Here is a 19,574-nt window from a genome sequence, read left to right as displayed (position 1 = left end):
ATATCCAATATGTGCTCATTTACACGTTTTCTAGTCAGAAATATGGATAAGCAAGTATCGAGCAGTAGTGGTCTGTTGTTTACCAGTAACATTTGACAACTGTGTAATGCTGTATTTTGTGTCTTGCAGAGAGATACTGTGATATCTTTTGGAAACCAAAGCGTGCAAAGTTTTCCCACATCTGAAGTTCCACTACTGGCTAACAGGGACTACATCTTAGAGGTTGTCGGCGATCAGGTGATCGAGAGGCCGACAACCTGTTACAACCTCTGCCAAGTCTAGCTTTGACGGACGATACCAAGCAGGAACAGAAGCTGCCTTGACTTCACAAAAACCTTCCCCCTTTTCCTCCCCTTTGTTGTACATTTGTGCCATTGTCTTTTTACATCACAGATGTTACTGTTACCTCAACAGTCGCCTTTGGTGAACTTGAAAAATGAGGACATTTGAGTGCTTTTGACACCTTAACTTGGGGGTTTTGTAAATTACAAAAACATGCGTGTTTGTTTTTTTTAATGTTTATCTTTTAGAATTGCCTTAAAATGCAATAGTTAATGACAGTACAACTAAAACTAGACCACAATAATAAAACCATGTCCAAACAGGAAACATTACGCAACTAGTAAGTCGACTGGGGCTCCAATTATGGATCATCAGTTGCCTTGTCATAGTGTACGGTGACAACAAAATGATTTTTTTTTAATGACTGTAAGAACAGCAATGGTGTATCTCTTCAGTTCTTATGTTCAGAGCGCACAATCCCTGTTCATTTTAAGTGGGATGGAATTTAGATCATCATGTTTGTTTATTTTCTTAATACATTTTTTTTTTTTTAAATTAACCTTGTGTTATTAGTCTTCATTACTCATACTGTAAAAGAACAAGAACTACAATATGGTTAGTTTTTATACCTTCTAAAAGTTGCACCTCCTATAATTAAATTCCCAAAAACCACCTGTAAGAATCACAAACCAAAAACATAGCAGCAATTATCTGCGGTTCAAGCACTTTAAGGCTTTTAAGCACATAAAAAGGTATTATATTTTATTTAGCAAGTTATTAGCACCACTTATTGCCTGATCTCCACCACTTTTTTTGGGGTGTCCTCAGAGTGTGTCCATAGATGTGTGTCAAATTTGGTGAAAATATCTCATTTCGTTTTGAAGTTATAGACACATATATATGAGAGCATTAAAAAAAAAAAAAAAAAAAAAAAAAAGACCCATGAAGGACTTTGATTGCATTTTTTTTGCCACTTCCTATCAAAATTGACATTTGGGCTGAGTTTAGTTAACAAGCTATGGTTCCATGTTTCCTATGGTGGTTTTGTCTCGATCGGACTAATGGTTTCGAAGATATTCACAAAAGTTGTTTTTTTTTTTGTTTGTTTTTTTTAAAACGCTAAATCACAATGTTGCACAAACCATAAGCCGAAACCTAGCATGTTTGGTGGTGTTGGACTCAGCGAGGATTCAGAAGTCTAAGGACATGACTCCCGTGAAAATAAGTCGACCACACCCAGTTATAAGTATTTGAAAATGTAATTTTAATAATTTTTTGAAACTTCTCAGGCTCCTTCAGGGCATCGTGCCAATGTTCTCAAAATCATTGGCTGATGACAGCCATGTTTTTCGATACGCCAATGTCCTCATAGACAGCCATGGCTCCTTGAACCAAGACGCCGCATGCCAATTTCCAAGTCAATCTGACTAACGGTTTCATAGTTATAGCTGTTTTCATGGTTTTTTTTCGTGTTATAGCACCACCTAGTGGCCAATCGCCACAATTATTATTTTTTTTTTATTTTTTATTTTTTTTACTGTGACCAAAGATTGAGCCCCCATGTTCGTTGTTCGGTAAAAATCTCATTCCATTCACAAGTTATAGCCATTTAAGTAAAAGTTTTGATAATCAGACTCCAGAGAATCTTTCTGCACTGGTTTGGTTCCAATCGGGCAAAAAACCTAGGACTAGTTCGCAAAAGTAGGTTTTGGACAAAATTCAAAATTGCAAAAAATTCATACCGGAAAAGAAATCAGAGATATATACACGTTTTGTCCTTCTTGAGCCAAGGATTCCAACGGTATAAGATAAGCGGTCTAGGAGTTATAAGCAATTCTGCGTATTTCATTGCTGTAGCGCCCCCTATTGACCAATTGGGCTATGCACTTGAACTGCCTAAAATGGAAACATTTTCCAAAAATTACACTTCTATATCTAATCAAGTTCACTAATACCAAGACACAAATTTTCAGATTTTGCAATGATGCCCGATATTTTATTTCACAACTACATGTTAGACAGTAGCTCATAACAGATGTTCACTGTAGAACCAAAAAGTATTTAAAATAAAAAAAAATTAAGACACTCATCAATATCAACACATAAAACCATACACAATAAGCTATATAAATAATTCCACCATTCAATAATCTTCCAGTATATTCTACATAAATTAAGGCTTAAAACGAGCAACCATCCAGTAAATTCTACTTGATATTTCTTACAACTGGCATCTCAGTTGACTCTAAAACATTGGGCGATTTTAATTTTTTAAACATCAGGATATCAAAAAAGATGGACAGGGAAACGGTTGCTATAATAATTACTACTAATCATTACGAATCACTTTTTCAATATTGCACATATGCCAAAACGTGCACAAAAAGAGAATGCCAAGTGTTTCATATAAATTACGTGTAACCAACAGTGGCTGTAAAGCTGCTAAGAGGTTCACATGAACCATGAAGTAACAGAAGATGCAAGTATAGTAAACTGCTGCTTATTACAAACCTGACGAAATACAGTGAGTTACTGTACAAAAACATTTAGGATTAGGATTACTGTCAGTCACCAATAATATAAATATATGCACACACACACAATACCAACCTTAAGTCTTGTAGCAGAGGGAGCCTAAGAACTGTCTGTGCTGAAAATGATCAATATCTACACAAGAGGGTAATTCATGGCTTGTCTAACTACAGATGAACCTATGTGGGGGTTTTACAAACTAATATTTGGAAGACCTCCAAAGGAGCATGACTGTACAATTGTGAGATTGAGTTTCTTTCAGTTTCTATCTTCCCCACCGCTCAATGAACTACAGCTGAAAACCACTGGAAAATGTTGAATATGAACCACTGAGAAAGGCAAAATAAATGGCACTCCATTGGCCAAATCAAACAAGCCAACCATTGTCAGATTGTATATTTACGATTTGGTCCGATGCCTGAAAAACAAATACTAGAGATCTCATACTTAAAATTAAAACCATGAAATGTGGAAATTTAGTATTTCTAATGAGGTCTGTATGGACTAAAGACCTATTCACACCAAGAACGATAACTATAAAGCCCAGGGTATACTTCGTTTTTTTACGCGTATGCTAGTATATGCGCAGTCGAACGCGCAGCCTTGCAAAGTATACTTCATTTGACTCGTACGCATACACAGGCGTTCGACGCATGCGCAGTTTTGAGCAATCATTCGCCACGAGTTACAGCCCATGTAAACATCTTTGTATTCTTTCATGCTAGAGTTGTACAAATGAGGGTACTTTCTAACCTCTTCACACAATCTCTCGTCTATGTAGGCCCCCATCGCTGTAGCTTGCATGCATTCCTGTCTGTTCTGTTCATGCAGTTTTTTCTTAACTACCTTGTGATAGCGGTCTAACAATATATCGTGTCACCATATCGCAATACAAAAAAAATGCAACATGTATCATGAATAGTGACAATATGTATTGTGTATATACACCCAAAATGAAAATTACTGTGTGAGAAAAAAATTCAAGTTTATAGAGTTTTAGTGTCAGTACTACTTTGAACTATTATATATAATGTTGAATATATTATATAATAATGCAATGGGGGAATATTTGTGGGTCCTGATAATGCCAAATGTGTTGTTACACCAGTAAAAAGTAGCCTACATTAATTTAAATATATCTAGTCAATGACAGAGTGCAAGCATATTCGTATTTTTCCGTATTTTCGGCTTCAGAAACGTGAATATTTTTATTCTGGTATCAACATTGTTACCAGCAGCAGGTCTAAGCTTATTCATTTCCACTCCAATGTAATAACAAATTTAGCATTTTAAATCAACAGTACATTTTTTTGTTAAACTCTTACCATGTCTTGAAGTATCACAATAATATCGTATCGTGATATGTATCGAATCATGAAATGAAGGTATCGTTACATCCCTACCTTCTAAAGAATGATAAAACCACTGACAGCCAATCAGAATCTACCCGAATTTAAAGAGCTCGAGCGTTTAAAGCGGCAGACGACAAAACCGCAGCACATGTTTAGAATAAACAACGTTATCGTCCGCTGGTGTGGACGCTAATATAGTTATTTTTGGTGTGAACGGGCCTTGAATACTCAGCTGTCTGCATCTGTAAGTATGTCTTGAGTTGACTATTAATGGATAAAATGAAAGAACTAAGTAAAAGATAAAATAAAGAAACAAAACAAAAAGTTGAGCAAAACAAAATAAAATTTAATGATTGTAAATGCCATGTGAAACAAAATGAAAGGTTTCAAAAGTAAACACAAAAGCAAAAAAAGAAAAAAAGAAAAAAGAAAAAGAACAGAACACAAATATCACAAGGCAGTCTTAAAAAGCATATGCATTAGTACTGGATATCCATTTTCAAATAAACAAACTAAACTTGAAGTATGTATTAGCCTAGAGAAACAAAAACAAAAGAAAACGCAAACCATAAACAAGATGCTGATGCTCAAATGTGATTACATTTTACATAAATACTCAGTACCTAGTATTCAGATGTCCAAATATTTTTGGAATATTAGGGATGTGCAACCTGCACCTCTGTCTGGGGAAAACTAAACCTTCCATTCATGTCTTTGGTCCTTCTAAGTTATCAGTCTTTTCAGGAGGGTCCCTTACAAAAGATTAACAAGTTAGTTAAAGATTTTCCCCTCATTTCCTTTGCCATTACCTGTTCTTTTCTAAGGAGCACTCAGCATGCTGGATTTAAAACTCAGACTTTAATAAACAAATGAACTGTTGTGCGATGGGTAATGAGATTCCTGCCAAACCAAAAAGTGCTACATTATTGTGGGCAAAGTGGAAAAATGACATCAAATTAAGGCATCGTAAATACTGAAGAGCTATGTAGGATGTAGATACTGACAAAAGAAAGACAAAAATCAGAGTTTTAAATCCAGCATCTGGTGAACGAGGTGTCCGACCACATATGGCACATAGCAACAATATCAGGCTAACATCAGACAAATTTGTATTAAACGCATTATTGGTCAAATATTGGGATAAACCAGAACGCCTAAAACACTTGCATTTGAAGCATCCAACAGCTTGAATCTTAAAAGAAACTGTCTAAACGAGACTGCGAAACGTGAACATTTGCAAAGACTTGATTACACTAAAAATAATAGTTTTCTTTCTCAAAACTGCGCCAATTTCTCTGGCTTTGCAGAAAACACCCCTCTCCTTCATTTTCCTGGCAACCCTGCTTTCTACTTGTGCGACTTGCTTGTTTTGAACGACACTTGTAAAATCTTGTCCCCGAGGCGGTAGCCGTTGAGGCTGGCGATAGCCATGGCTGCCTCTTCATAGTTTGTCATGGTAACAAACCCAAATCCTTTGCACTTGTTGGTGTTGAAATCACGGATCACTTTGACATTTGTGACGGCGCCGAAGGGCCCGAACATCTGCCACAAAATGCCCTCATCTGCATCCTGGCCCAGGTTGTAAACGAAAATACACCAGCCTGACGAGGAGTTTCCAGGCATGTTGACGCCAGACATGCCGCTCATGTGGTCTACACTCATAGGAGAGAACCTGAAAACAGAAAATAGCATCATTTAGGACAAGTTCATCAGATACGCAAACATTTTAGGAACTGAAAGAATTTTCATTTTTGGGTGAGATCCCCCTTTAAAGTCACCATGAATTCAAAAATGAAAATTTAACGGAATATCGCGGTATTTAATATAAAGGATTTATCTGTCACTTGCAGCAACATCTCTTCTCTGATGACGTGTTTACTGGGGTGAAAGCAGGACAACCTGTCAATCACATGACATCACAGCAATAGCAAACCACAACTATCCAATCAATTGCTGATAGACTAAATCAAGCCCCGTCCCGTTTCCTTGTTTGAGAAGTTGTTTCACTCAGATATACAATATGGAAGAAAAGGCAAATCACAACTTTCACATCACGCCGACTTTAAAAGCAATATGCTAACCAAATAGTGGTTCAACGGATCACAAAACTCACGGTTCAGATCATGAGTCACGGATCGGATCAATTTTCGGATCAGCAAGAAAAAAAAAGATATTTTGGGGATGTGGCGGTAACTTTGCTTTCCTTTTACTACTTAAAGCACACTTTAAGTACTCCGATACCACAGCAAAAACTACTTGCCTAACTAAAAAGCAAGTGAAAAGTCAGCAAAAAATAACAAATAATACACTAATTACAAGAATAGATACATACTGATACAACAGACTGCGTTTACACGAATATTAGCCAAGATGGGTATTTTGATATCTGTGTGTATGTGTCCATCCAAGTGCAAGGAAACACAAAAGAGGAATCAATTCAGAGTTTGCGTGCTATCTGAAACACGCTTCTCTGTGTGTGCGCAATACGGGTGTGTGTGGCTGTGTGCAAAGATAACAGCGTGTGAGTACTGAATTAAATTCTCTTGCCTCTTCTTGCGCTGGATTGGTTTAAAAATCTATTAAATGTGTAAACTGGCAAGACAAAACATGCAAATTACCGTATTGTTCCGAATATAAGAATGTTTTTTTTTTCCTTAGAAAACATCTGGGAGGAAAAAAAAAAAAAAAAAAACGGGTCTAGACTTTTATAATACACACGCAACAATAGGTGGCGCCAAATTCGCATAAAAAGAGTGTGCCAAGAAACACAACTGTGTCAGAATGTAATGTTAGAAGATCATTAGTGCAAAAAGAATAGGGATGTGCAACAGCGATCGAGTACTCGACCGTGACAGCGACGATCGATCATGTAAACGATGATCGAAATGTTTTTTTCCTTTTTTCTCCTGATTGTTTAGCTTTCCACAGCATGCGTCAAAAGACGTAAGAAGAGAGAGAATGTCCTTGAAGTCACGCAGTGATGTCTAGCTTCACTTTGACAAGATAGATGAAAATACAGTTCAATGCAAGCTGTGAAGCGCCAAGCTTTTATCTTGGGCTGAAAAAAATCCTTAATTCTATTCATAATTTAGCAATAATCAGTGATTTTCATACTGTAAAATAACATTTTGGTTGATCAGAAAGTGCAAACTGAATCCAAAATATTGCTGCAATATTAGAATTAAAAAAATAAATAAATAAAAAAAATTTTACACAATAGTGACACTTTTTAAAGCGCAATCAGAGTCACACTTTCGGTCAAGCTCACGTTTGCATTCGCAAACCTTTTGCAGATGAAAGTTGTAATAGCTACATCTGATTAATCTGATACAGGATGCGTTGGGTCGGGATATCAACATTAACATGCTGAATGCGCTGCATATAAGTGTTTAGTTTCATGCACAAAATGCAATGCCCGATATTGACCGAGTTATTTGAGACGTTCATATTGCTTTTAGATGTTTCTTTTAAAAAAAAATAAAAATGCTGATGTTATAATAATGCAGCAGTGCTTTTTTTCCATCATATTTGTTCAATGGCATAATTCGTATGGCTTCGAAAACGTGCAGAGGATTTAAGGAATCACTTAATAATGTAGATGAAAAAGCACAAATTTGCCATAAACATAGCATTATAATGAGAACTTTATAGAAATCTATAGTAAATTCTGTCCTTGCTCGTGTTTCAGCGCGCTGTCATGAAAGCGCATCACGGTGTGACCTCTCACTCTTTCTCTCTCACTATAGCACGTAACTTAAATTCACTTGCATCCTTTTGTGCCGATACAAGTTGTAATGTTACGTCTATGTTATGTATCTGATTAATATCATATTAATAACATTGCTGCATCATAATCAATCTAACAGTGTTCTAATCACGTTTATGTTTTCATAGACAGGTTTGTCATTTTTATTTTTAACATTCATTTTTCTAAGTCTTCAGATAGTTTTATTATCTCCATGACGGCCATGCCCCGCACCTGCCCACACACCATGCCCCCAAAGTACTCGATTACTCGTTTTTGAAACCTATCGATGATCGAAATGAAAAATTGCCAAAAACACTCACCCCAAAAAAGACTTAAAAATGCTAACAGTCAAAGAAAAGCTTATCGTCTAAGAGCCGCGTAACTCATGCTTGCGTGCCTCACTGACACTGACTGCCTCACATGGTTTTCACTACGAGATGGATTGCCTAATTGTAATTCAGATGGGTTACATGTTATTTTTATGGTTTGCCAAAGTGTTTTTTTAAATGTGATCGTTGAAACATTTTACCAGTATTTACCATATTTTCAATACATAAATTAAAATATGAAAAATATGCAAATATAATCCTTATATTTGGAACAAAATGGTTTAAAAATTCACTCTATGGTGGTTAAACTTGCAATTAATCCACGAATCACAAGCGTGACAAACCGTGGGGCCTGGTCCGTATGGATCAACTATGATCGTTTAACCCCTACTAACCAAGCAAATAGAGAAATACAATCTTGGTCATTCACCTGAATCTCTGGGCCTGGTGGTGGACGGGCCCCCCGAAGCGGCGAGGCTGTGTGTGGTAAATCTGGGAAATAATTTGTGAGTTTTTCACTTGGTTGGGACTGGCGGCAAACTTGACAGTGATGGGTTCTGCAGCGCCTGGCGGTTTCTGCCCATTCAAGTCCTTAATCGCGTCCTCTGCCTCCGCCCTCTTGTCAAACCGAATGAAAGCCACACCACGAGAGAGTCCTGCAATTAGGATAAAAAGTTGAGCGCTTGAATACACACACACTAGCTTACAGGACATTCCAGGTGTCACAAACAACTTTGCTCATCTACCAACCTGACGCTTGATCGACGAGGACACGGGAGTTGATTATTCTGCCATAACGTGTAAACATTTCTTCTACGTCCTTCTGCGTCATTGTTTTAGGCAGCCCACTGATGTAAAGGTTGGCATCCTTTATGGTGTCAGAGCTTGGCCTGGCATATGACACCTGTCAGAGAGAGCAAAGTTAAAAGATCAGATTGAGAAGAAATCTCTTAATAAACTATGGCTATGCTAAATTTTAAAAAACAAAAGGAGATACAAACTTAGATTTTTCAATTTTTGTAAATTTTTAAAATGGTAAATTCTTTTCAAATAGGGAACACCAACCAAAAAAAATAGTTTTTACCATGGGTCCTTTACTTACAAATACTTAATTTTATAGAAATAGAAAAATAATCGTAAAAACTAACATAGAATTCAAACAGCAACATGCTTGCAACCTGAAAACCATAGATAATAAAATAAATCTTTAAATAGATTTAAAGATAGAAGCCTGATAAAAAGGCCACAACCAAGATACCATCAGCTCTGAGTGATTCTACTCCAACAACAACTTTACTTTGTTCTCGCTGCCTTGTTCTCACAACCGGTGATCTGAAGCAATGACACAATTTAACGTTACACAGGAGCACCTTTTGTCACATTACCTTGATAGTTTTAGACTGTAGTCTCAGTCCATTGAGAGTACTGATTGCTCTTTCTGCATCATTAGGGTTAAGATAGTTAACAAATCCGTACCCTAAACTGTGGCCTAGAGAAAAAAAAAGGAAAACAATAAAACAAACAAAACAAAAAAAAGTTGAAACGTTCCAAATACAAAGGAAAAAAACATCCTAGTATCAAATGTTAAACTTCTGGGGGGAAAAATTGATGCCAACAAACAAATAAATCCACGTTGACTTGGGACAGGCCTGAGAAAGGAAACTAAAAATATGTAGCTTTTTTTCCTCTGTCAACACTGAATTGTGAAGAAACACTTCCAGTGCTTCAGAGTTTTGTCCAAAAGCGCAAATCACTTAATAAATTAATTTTGTTCTTAAATTGACATCATGGCTACATGCAAACCCTGCAAAATAAAGACACTACAACCCTAAACCAACAAAGACAAACAATATTTTCTCATCTTCCTCTCAACATTAATTTTTCATGTGTCTGATTTGAAACCAGTATGTCAAGTGCAGATAAATACTTGCCTGCTACTTTGTCACGAATAAGTTTAGCAGACTCCACCTCCCCAATGCTGCTGAAGAGACTCCGCAGCTCATCCTGGCTCATATTCTGAGGCAAGTAGTTGACGATGAGGTTTGTTTTGGCATCTTTAGGCTCATCGGCCATGTGATCTTCGTAACCGTTCGACATGTCATAGACCTCCTAGAAATGATAAAAAAAAAAAAAAAAAGTTTTTGTGAGGATTATAGATTTTTGCCAATAAGAGTTGAATTGGACAATATTGAATATTTAATGCAAACTCTTTTTAGTGTTAATCGCTACTTTCTATTGATACCTGACTGTACCTGCATGTGTAGAAAGCCTAAAAATTAGGTCTAGATCTTGCTGAAAACGTTTTCAATTACTACAGCTGGCAAGCCAGTAACAGAACGACAAACACGCAATTAAAGAATTAAAATAAAAAAAAAAAACATTTGTGGGAGATTACATTACTTTTCTAAATTTTCTTTTACATTTTAAGCATCTAATTTGTGAATTAAGGGTTATATATTCTTGCCTAGGAAAGAAATAATGCAACTACAAGCATCTAACAGGACAGTTCTTCAAAATGCCTCAGTTACAAACCCCCACTGACACAGCTATTTTATTTATTACACTTCAGTTTGGCTGCATTTACACTCTACATGACACAAATGAACAAATCACACCAAGTCAGCTACCGACAAAAAACATTAAATATCGATAACCAGGAACTGGAATTTAGCAATACAAGATTCGCTTGCAGAGAATACTTCACCTTTGTCTTATTAATAAGTAATAGAGATGCACCGATATATCGGCCAATAAAAGCTAATTTTCACACTATGGCCAATAATTTAACAGCTGATAATCAGGGCAGATATACCTGTCAATCAAAAGAGGGCAGGAAAACGCACAGAATTTGGGCTTTGTGTAAAGAAAACGCTAAGAAACCAGTATGATATTCAATATTAATAGTAATTATATGAATTAATAACATTCAGGAAGTTAAATATTAATTTAATCTTCAGAATTTAATTAACGTGTGTTAACTAAATTCTCAAATATTAATTTGAGTAATGTGTTTGTTTAAAACTGATACCAGTTACTCTGAAACAAGTTGATGAAATAGAGAGAGTAAAGTTATTTGCATTTCTTTCAAAATATAATTAAAACATAATGATTAATTTAAAAGTAGGTATAAAAGGCAGAACCCCCCAAACTATCGGTAATCGATGCATCTCTAATACGTAATCTACAAAAATTTAACTATATGACTTAAACCAGTGTTTTTTTAAACACCACATATGAAAGCTCAATATACCACAAAGATTAACTATGAGTGATAAGAATATGTACCAAGCTAACACAGTAAAATAAAGTAACAATAAGCAAAAAGACAGATATAATTGTCAACTCATTCTATGATCAACACTGCCTCCAATGGAGTCTAGCTGAAACTGCACATGACCACAATTTATTCAACACAAAACCAATAAAATATGGTAGTGTACATTAAAAAAAGGGGGGTTCTTGGATGTCTAACCCCTTCGAGGCGTTTTAGGTGAAAATGAAGGAAGTAAACACTGTGGTCACCATAATTATTCTGATATCAGACAGTGCGCCATTCATGTTAGAAGAGAGGTCTTATTGTGTATTCCACATGGGTAGCCAGTCAACCTTCAAGGCTGAAACAAACAGGCATTAATACTGTTCCTCCCACAACCCATCATTGTAGGTTGATAAAGTGGTCTGAATCACTCATAGACAATTCCGGTCACACTCTATCCGAACACTTCGATCGCGAGCCGGTCCCTATAAACATGGTTAAACTTTGCGGCATTTGCCAGGTCAGATACCTTCAGCTGACATTATGCAACACCTAATAATATGTCTAGTGCATCTAGTGAAAGGTCTACCTCAGATGACAGTATTAAACCTTAAGTACTACTCGCTTCACACAGGCTACAGCACTACATGGACGAAAACAGCCTACAAGCACTAAACACTACTAACTCAGTTCATTTTAAAATCCACATTCAGTCCCTGATGGACGCAAATTCTACTCACTTTTAAGTATCTAACGTGTCCCCTTCTGACTGCCATGAAGAGCCGTCACAGATCCCAACTCTGAAGATACCAAAAACAAAATAAGGTAATAAAAATACACGCTGACGAAAAAGGGGTGGTAGGGAAGGCAAAGGCGGGTTTGGGGGGTTCAGAGTAAAATAAATAAACTGAAATAAAAGAAGGGCAAAAAAGATAAGATGAGCCACCTTCTGATATAACCTGTGGAAAAAGAATAACAACCATCGGCCATTAAGACTGGTGTAATTTCAGCGTGTATTTTTAGCACCTCACTTTGAATCTGTTCTGCCTTCACAAATATATATATATATATATATATATATATATATATATAAAAAATCTATCATTTGATTTTGTAGTTTTTAAAAACGCCAATAATTAAACTACATATGTAGTTAGAGTTCAAAAGCAAAAATGTGTAATGTTTCATTTTTTTTATCCATTAAAAAAAAAAAAAAAAAATCTACATGGCATAAAACCTAATTCTGTTAATCTATTTTGGTCTGCACGATTAAAAGTAATGGTAACACTTTACAATACGGTTCATTTATTAACATTAGTTAATGTATTATTAACTAACATGTACTATGAGCAATACATTTGTTACTGTATTTGTTAATCTTTGTGAACATTAATAAAAACACAGCAGGTCATGTTAGCTCACAGTGCATTAACTAGTGCTAATAAATACAACTCTTAATTTAAATAATGTATTAGTAAATGTTGAAATTAACATTCACAAAGATTAATAAATGCTGTAGAAGTGCAGTTCATTATTAGTTCATGTTAACTAATGAACCTTATTGTAGTGTTACCAAAGTAATAATAGGTTAAATAAACCTATTCTGACACAAAATGGCTGATTAACCCTAACCTTAACTACGTCTGACTTGTTAAATGTTGCATCAAATTTATTTTATAACTAAGTGATATTCAAGAGGTCCGTTTCATTTCAAACATTTCATAATTTTCATTCACCCACGACAAAATTTTTGCATTTATACGAGCGGTTGAACGTATTAACTTATCATAAAAAATGTACTACCATCATAAATACTGACTACACTATTCAGGTTTTCGTAGGCAGTTGAGAAAACGGAATAAGAGACATTTTTAATTCTGCCTAGTCGTGGGGGCGTGAAATTTACAACTACCCCGCAGGACATCACTCATGCTGGTCTAGATTACCTCGCCATTGTTACGGTTTCGTATCGTAGCTACAGAACAACAACAACCTCGCGGCATTACACAGCACGTTTGTAAAGAATCAGCGATTCAAAATAAGTCCGACATTAAAATACCACACAACACGAGGCCTCGTTCCCCACACACCGTCTCCTTATTTTCGCGATGACTCGCTCGGTAAATCCCATGCAACTCTCGATTCAAACTCGAGCAGGCTGCGCTAAGGGGCCTAACCCAAATAAAGCAAGGCCTCAAACACCGAACAGATTTATAACCGTTACTAGATCATAATAAATCAATTTACATGCATCATAGTACAAAAAATCATACATTTAAATATATTAATGGCGCCTTACCAACTTCAACGTCTCTCCGATTCTGCAGTAGAATGGATGCACGCGGAGCTTTAGCAGAACGTGGCTTTTTGGCGCTGCGCTCTCGTGACACAAAAAACACGCCACAATGGAGCTACGTCGAGGAAGCGGAAGTCTTAACCCCGCCCACTTTTATCATCCATTCAGATCAAGTCACTAATAATAAAATCAGACCTTTTATTCGATTTTATCAGATTTATTGTGCAAAATAAAACGCCCTTGCTGTGCGTACATGTAAAATATTCCTAGAACAGGTATTGTGAAGAAACATAATTTAGTGTAAAGTAGAAATTTAGAAAAACGTGAATTGAATGATATCAGAATAATTCATAATAACAATGAAATATACACTACCGGTCAAACGTTTTTTGAACGATAAGATTTTTTTTGAAGTCTCTTCTGCTCACAAAGGCTTCATTTATTTGATCCAAAATACAGCAAAAACAGTAATATTGTGAAATATTTTTTACAATTTTCTATTTGAATATATTTTAAAATGCAATTTATTTCTGTGTTGAATTTTCAGCATCATTACTCCAGTCTTCAGTGTCACATAATCCTTCAGAAATCAATCTAAAATGCTGATTTGCTGCTCAAGAAACATTTATTATTATTATCAATGTTGAAAACAATTTTTTTTCAGGATTATTTGATGAATAGAAGTTCAAAAGAACCGCATTTATATGAAATAAAAAGCTTTTTCAACATTATAAACAGTCTATGCTGTCACATTTGATCAATTTAATGGTGAATAAAAGTATTAATTTCTTAACAAAACAGTAGGGTATAATGTTACAAAAGCTTTATATTTCATATAAATGCTGTTCTTTTGAGCTTTCTATTAATCAAATAATCTTGAAAAAAAAAAAAATTGTACACAACTGTTTTCAACATTGATAATAATAATAAATGTTTCTTGAGCAGTAAATCAGCATATCAGAATGATTTCTGAAGAATCATGTGACATTGAAGACTGGAGTAATGATGCTGAAAATTCAGCTTTGCCAACAAAGAAATAAATTGCATTTTAATATATATTCAAATAATTTTAAATTGTAAAAATATTTCACAATATTATTGTTTTTGCTGTATTTTGGATGAGCAGAAAAGACTTCTTTTAAAAGATTAAAAAATCTTACCTTTCAAAAACTTTTGACTGGTAGTGTATATAAAAAAAAAAAATTATATATAAAAAGTCACTCAGAAAAGTCACAAAGATATAAATTCCATTAGTGGCTTTTATTCTTTGTCCAGGATTTGATACTCTTGCGGGGGTTGATGTTTCATTAGCTGTGCCACTGCAATCCAAGACAGTACCTGATGAGGGAAGGGTCAGAGATGACATTATAAATCTTGTAAAACATCAGGGCATAAATGAAATATAATTGAAGTCACAGTGCTCACCAGTACAAAGAAAACCACTAAAGAAGTTATCATAATGCTGTCCACCACAAGTATTAACTTCTTCTCAAGTTTAATTTGACAGCCCTAGAAAAGAAAGAAAACAATGTTGAGACCGGCTTATAATGCTCATTTCCAAACCTAATTTAAATTAGCCTAATTTGTTGGCTTTTAACTTTTTTATAAAAAAAAAATTAATTTAAATTTAAGTTAAAGGGGTTATGACATTTACCATTAAAACATCCTGCAAGATTCATAGCTTAAAACATCCTCCTCATTATGAACAAAGCATTTATTTAATCAAGCTCAAAAAACGGCTTGTTTTGATATTGTGGGATCTGTGTTGTCACACGGGCAAACACATTTGTATATGACTGCCTCCAGAGCAAGACTTCGACGAATAGTTACACATTATCACATCATAGGCCCCGCCCACTGGTGTTCAGTCGCTTAACGGCTGACATTTGCGCTGGATGTGAGCGTCGGGTCGCATCAAAAGCAAATAGAAGCCATTATAATCACTGATGCTGTCTACACTGGATACAGTATACAGATAAGCGTTCAGTTTCTGAGTCTGTCGACAACAGAACAAATGGAAGAGTTAAAGAACATTCGCTTTGACGCGTCCAGTTTAAACAGCTTGTTTGCGTCTCTGTACAGACTTCAGAAGGATCCCAATGTTGGAAACAAGTGAATGGTTTATTTTAAATGATTTCATAATGATTTGTCTGTAAATGACAGTTTTATATGGATGATGCAATGACGTTAGCCAATCATAACAGTTCATGTTTACTGACAAACATTAAAGGAGCCGCTCCTTAAAAACGAATCATTTTAGACAGAGGATCAGAATGAATTTTGAAAGTAATAGTTTTTTCACACACACACATATACACTACCAGTCAAAAGTTTGGAAACATTACTATTTTGAATGTTTTTGAATGAAGTCTCTTATGCTCATTAAGGCTGCATTTATTTCATAATAAATACAGAAAAAACAATAATATTGTAAAATATTATTACAATTTAAAATTATGGTTTTCTATTTTAATATATATATATATATATATATATATATATATATATTATATGAATCCTGAAAAAAGTATCACAGGTTCCATAAAAATATTAAGCAAAACAACTGTTTTCAATATTGATAATAACTGATAATAATCAGCATATTAGAATGATTTCTGAAGGATCATGTGACACTGAAGACTGGAGTAATGATGCTGAAAATTCAGCTTTGCATCACATAAATAAATTATATTTTAAAGTATATTAAAATAGAAAAATATCATTTTAAATTGTAATAATATTTCACAATATTATTGTTTTTTCTGTATTTATTATTAAATAAATGCAGCCTTAATGAGCATGAGAGACTTCGTTCAAAAACATTAAAAATAATAATGTTTCCAAACTTTTGACTGGTAGTGTGTATATATATATTATATATCTATATATCTATATCTATATCTATATATATATATATATATATATGTCCAAAAAAAACTTTATTTACATTATAAATGAACCTCAAAGAACATGTTAAAATAATACAAAAATCCTTGTCATGACCCCTTTAAGATCTATTGACAGATAATTGTGGCCATTATCTGTTTGTACTCATTCCATCGTAACTGTCAAGACATTTTGTTTGTTTTTACAAACTGAGATACAAGATTAAATTAAATTTCTGTGGTGATTTAATTAAAGGTTTAGTTCACCCAAAAATGAAAATTCTGACATTATTTACTCACCCTAATGTCGTTCATCTTCGGAACATAAATGAAGATATTTTTGATGAAATCCGAAAGGTTTATGACTCCTCCATAGACAGCAATATAATCAACACTTTCAAGGTCCAGAAAGGCACTAAAAACATCATTAAACCAGTCGACGTGACTGCAGTGGTTCAACCTTAATGTTATGAAGAGATGAGAATACTTTTTGTGTGCAAAAACAAACAAAACAAAAATAACAACTTTATTCAATAATATCTTCTCTTCTGTGTCATTCTCATACGTTGTTTACATCCAGCGCTTCCAGGTTTACATCAGAACGCCGACTCATTATTGGCCGGCTGCTGCGTCAGCATCACACGCATGCGTCATGCTGCTCATGTTATCAGCTTTGGCCAATACTGAGCCGGCATTCGGACATAAACACAGAAGCCTTCACTTACTGTGTCACCTGCGTATGGATAATGACAGGAAAGAGAAGAGATTGTTAATAAAGTCGTTATTTTTGTTGTGTTTTTGTGCACAAAAAGTATTCTCATCACTTCATAATATTAAGGTTGAATCACTGCAGTCACGTCAACTGTTTTAATGATGTCTTTAGTACTTTTCTGGACCTTGAAAGTGTTGGTTAAATTGCTGTCTATGGACGAGTCATAAACCTCTTGGATTTCATTAAAAATATCTTAATTTGTGTTCTGAAGATGAACGAAGGTCTTACCGGTGTGGAACAACATGAGGGAGAGTAATTAATGACAGAATGTTCATTTTTGGTTGAACTAACCCTTTAACAGATCAACAAAAAAGGACAAAAATGTAGGGCGAGGACTTCGTTCTATGCATCGGTTGTTGATTGGACCCGAAGGTCCAGTTGTGACAAAAATAAAGAAACACATGGATGAATCATTCACAACAAGATTTTTAACATGCATTTAGAAAATGCATTTGAATTTTCATTTAATGCCGACTTTAATGTAAGGATATAGCTTTAACTGTAAAAATATACAAAATATTCAAAATCTCATATAGGATAGCTCAAATGATATTAGTGTCTGTACCTCATTATTGATAAGCACGGGGAAGTCTAAAGTCCCATTGCAGTAGTGAAAGGTTTTGTTGCAGCAGCTCAGAGGAACTTGGTCTTTACTACTGTGATTAAACCAGGGTGTTTCCAACCAGTCCGTGTAGTTGGTAACACCACAACACCGCAGCTGCAACAAAAAAAAGTGTTACAATCTGATTTTGCCAAACACATAGAAATCCTAGAGATTTCTGTGCAAGTACCTCACGCTGAAGGGCATCCACTGCTTTGGTATCAGGATCTTGGCTATTACCACTGTAGTTCTGAAACACATCTTTAAGAGGAGCCAAGTCCACATCAAGCTAAAAAAGATGATATTTAATGTTAAAACAGTTTCAGTGAAATACACTTTTGTATAGCCAACCAAGTAACTTAAAATTCCAGTTACCTTCCTTTTATGAGTGTATGCCAATGCAGCAGTAGTACCCACAACGCAGAACACGATAATGAGAATATACACAAACTGAAAGAAAAGAAATATACAAATATGAACTCCAGAGTCCATTCTTATGATGAGTAAATTATTATTGTTCAGTCCTGTTTTCACTTAATAAAAAGACAAAAAATTTTCCTTCTCACCAATCCGTGTGGACATGAAGGTTTTTTGTTGGACACCAGACAGCCAAAGCATCCGCTGATAAGGAGAATGACTCCTCCGACAACAGCCAGCAGTGCAGGGAGAATTATATAAAAACTGCTAAAGAACAGGCCGTAAACTCTGTATTTGTGCAGCAAGAATGAACCAAACAGACCTGTAATCCCAGCCAGCTGGACAAAGTAAAGAGGAAACAAAACAGGGCATGTGTTTCCTAAAAGTCATTTCTTGTCATGTGCCGTACATGTGAGCAGTCACTGCTATTGCAAAACACTGTTGTTTTACAGTAGCAACACTATAACACAATAATCCTATACTTGTATTCCCTACACAAGGTGTAGGTCTATCTAATAGGCTATATCCATTATCCAGGCCTAGTTGTCACACTTCAGAGCATTTATGAAGAACACAGTTCAACATTTCAAAAATCATTTTATGCATCACAGTTGATGCCCTTGCATGAAAGAATGCTAAAGCTATTTTATTGTTTACACTACAGCTATTACAAAAATATGATGGTATTGAAATTTAGCTTGGATTATAATTCTCAAAAGGTAGATAATTCTCAAAATGTTTTAAACCAACACACAAAACCACTTCTAGAGAAAACATTCAATTATAAAAAAAGAAGTTATGACAAATCCATAAGTATTATGAGGACAAACGAAACACACAAGTGCATAATACTGCTTAAACTTACCAATAAAAGAAGACAAGCAATTTTAAGAAAATTTCCGAAAACTCTTCTCAGTACAGCCATGGCTCTGCTTTAATCGATTCGCGTGTGAATCTATACACACATACTTCATTCGCGGTTCTGTCAAGGTCTCTCGGTCGAGTTCAGCTTCAACAGAGACAAACGCTGATATGAAAGCGTACTTGATGAATTTAAAGATCGAAACCAGATAAAACTGCGGAAGTGACTGAATTAACGAGTAA

At 35.1% G+C, this 19,574-nt stretch overlaps 3 protein-coding genes across 10 annotated transcripts in view; 1 reads left to right on the top strand and 2 right to left on the bottom strand.

Annotated features, from left to right (window-relative positions):
• slc1a8b (solute carrier family 1 member 8b) overlaps nt 1-5,200 on the top strand; it is a 20,639-nt gene extending 15,439 nt beyond the window's left edge. For all 5 annotated transcript variants that reach the window (XM_051883864.1, XM_051883857.1, XM_051883872.1 and 2 more), the window contains one exon: nt 130-5,200. In XM_051883864.1, coding sequence (XP_051739824.1) covers nt 130-282 — 153 coding nt within the window. In that variant the 3' untranslated portion in view covers nt 283-5,200. The remainder of the gene's footprint in view (nt 1-129) is intronic.
• elavl1a (ELAV like RNA binding protein 1a) lies at nt 4,492-14,041 on the bottom strand. Of its 4 annotated transcripts, none has more exons than XM_051883903.1 (7): nt 13,799-14,041; nt 12,240-12,299; nt 10,175-10,352; nt 9,629-9,732; nt 8,994-9,147; nt 8,674-8,899; nt 4,492-5,838 (listed from the first exon to the last, which is right to left on the bottom strand). In XM_051883903.1, the coding sequence occupies exons 2-7, from the start codon at nt 12,273-12,275 to the stop codon at nt 5,514-5,516; spliced, it is 1,023 nt and encodes a 340-aa protein (XP_051739863.1). In that variant the 5' UTR covers nt 12,276-12,299; nt 13,799-14,041; the 3' UTR covers nt 4,492-5,513. The 4 variants fall into 4 exon arrangements, with proteins under 4 accessions (XP_051739863.1, XP_051739872.1, XP_051739880.1 ...); XM_051883912.1 differs by having other exon boundaries at nt 12,240-12,458; nt 13,799-13,933; XM_051883920.1 differs by lacking the exon at nt 12,240-12,299 and having other exon boundaries at nt 13,799-14,035.
• tspan37 (tetraspanin 37) lies at nt 13,992-19,574 on the bottom strand. Its single transcript, XM_051883952.1, has 7 exons — nt 19,336-19,574; nt 18,620-18,808; nt 18,429-18,503; nt 18,244-18,342; nt 18,018-18,170; nt 15,221-15,304; nt 13,992-15,133 (listed from the first exon to the last, which is right to left on the bottom strand). Exons 1-7 carry the CDS (start codon nt 19,393-19,395, stop codon nt 15,056-15,058), a joined length of 738 nt encoding a protein of 245 aa, XP_051739912.1. The 5' UTR covers nt 19,396-19,574; the 3' UTR covers nt 13,992-15,055.

Source organism: Ctenopharyngodon idella, chromosome 2 (genome assembly GCF_019924925.1).
Source record: "Ctenopharyngodon idella isolate HZGC_01 chromosome 2, HZGC01, whole genome shotgun sequence".
Lineage (NCBI taxonomy): Eukaryota > Metazoa > Chordata > Actinopteri > Cypriniformes > Xenocyprididae > Ctenopharyngodon > Ctenopharyngodon idella.
This window is presented reverse-complemented; position numbering and strand designations above follow the sequence as displayed.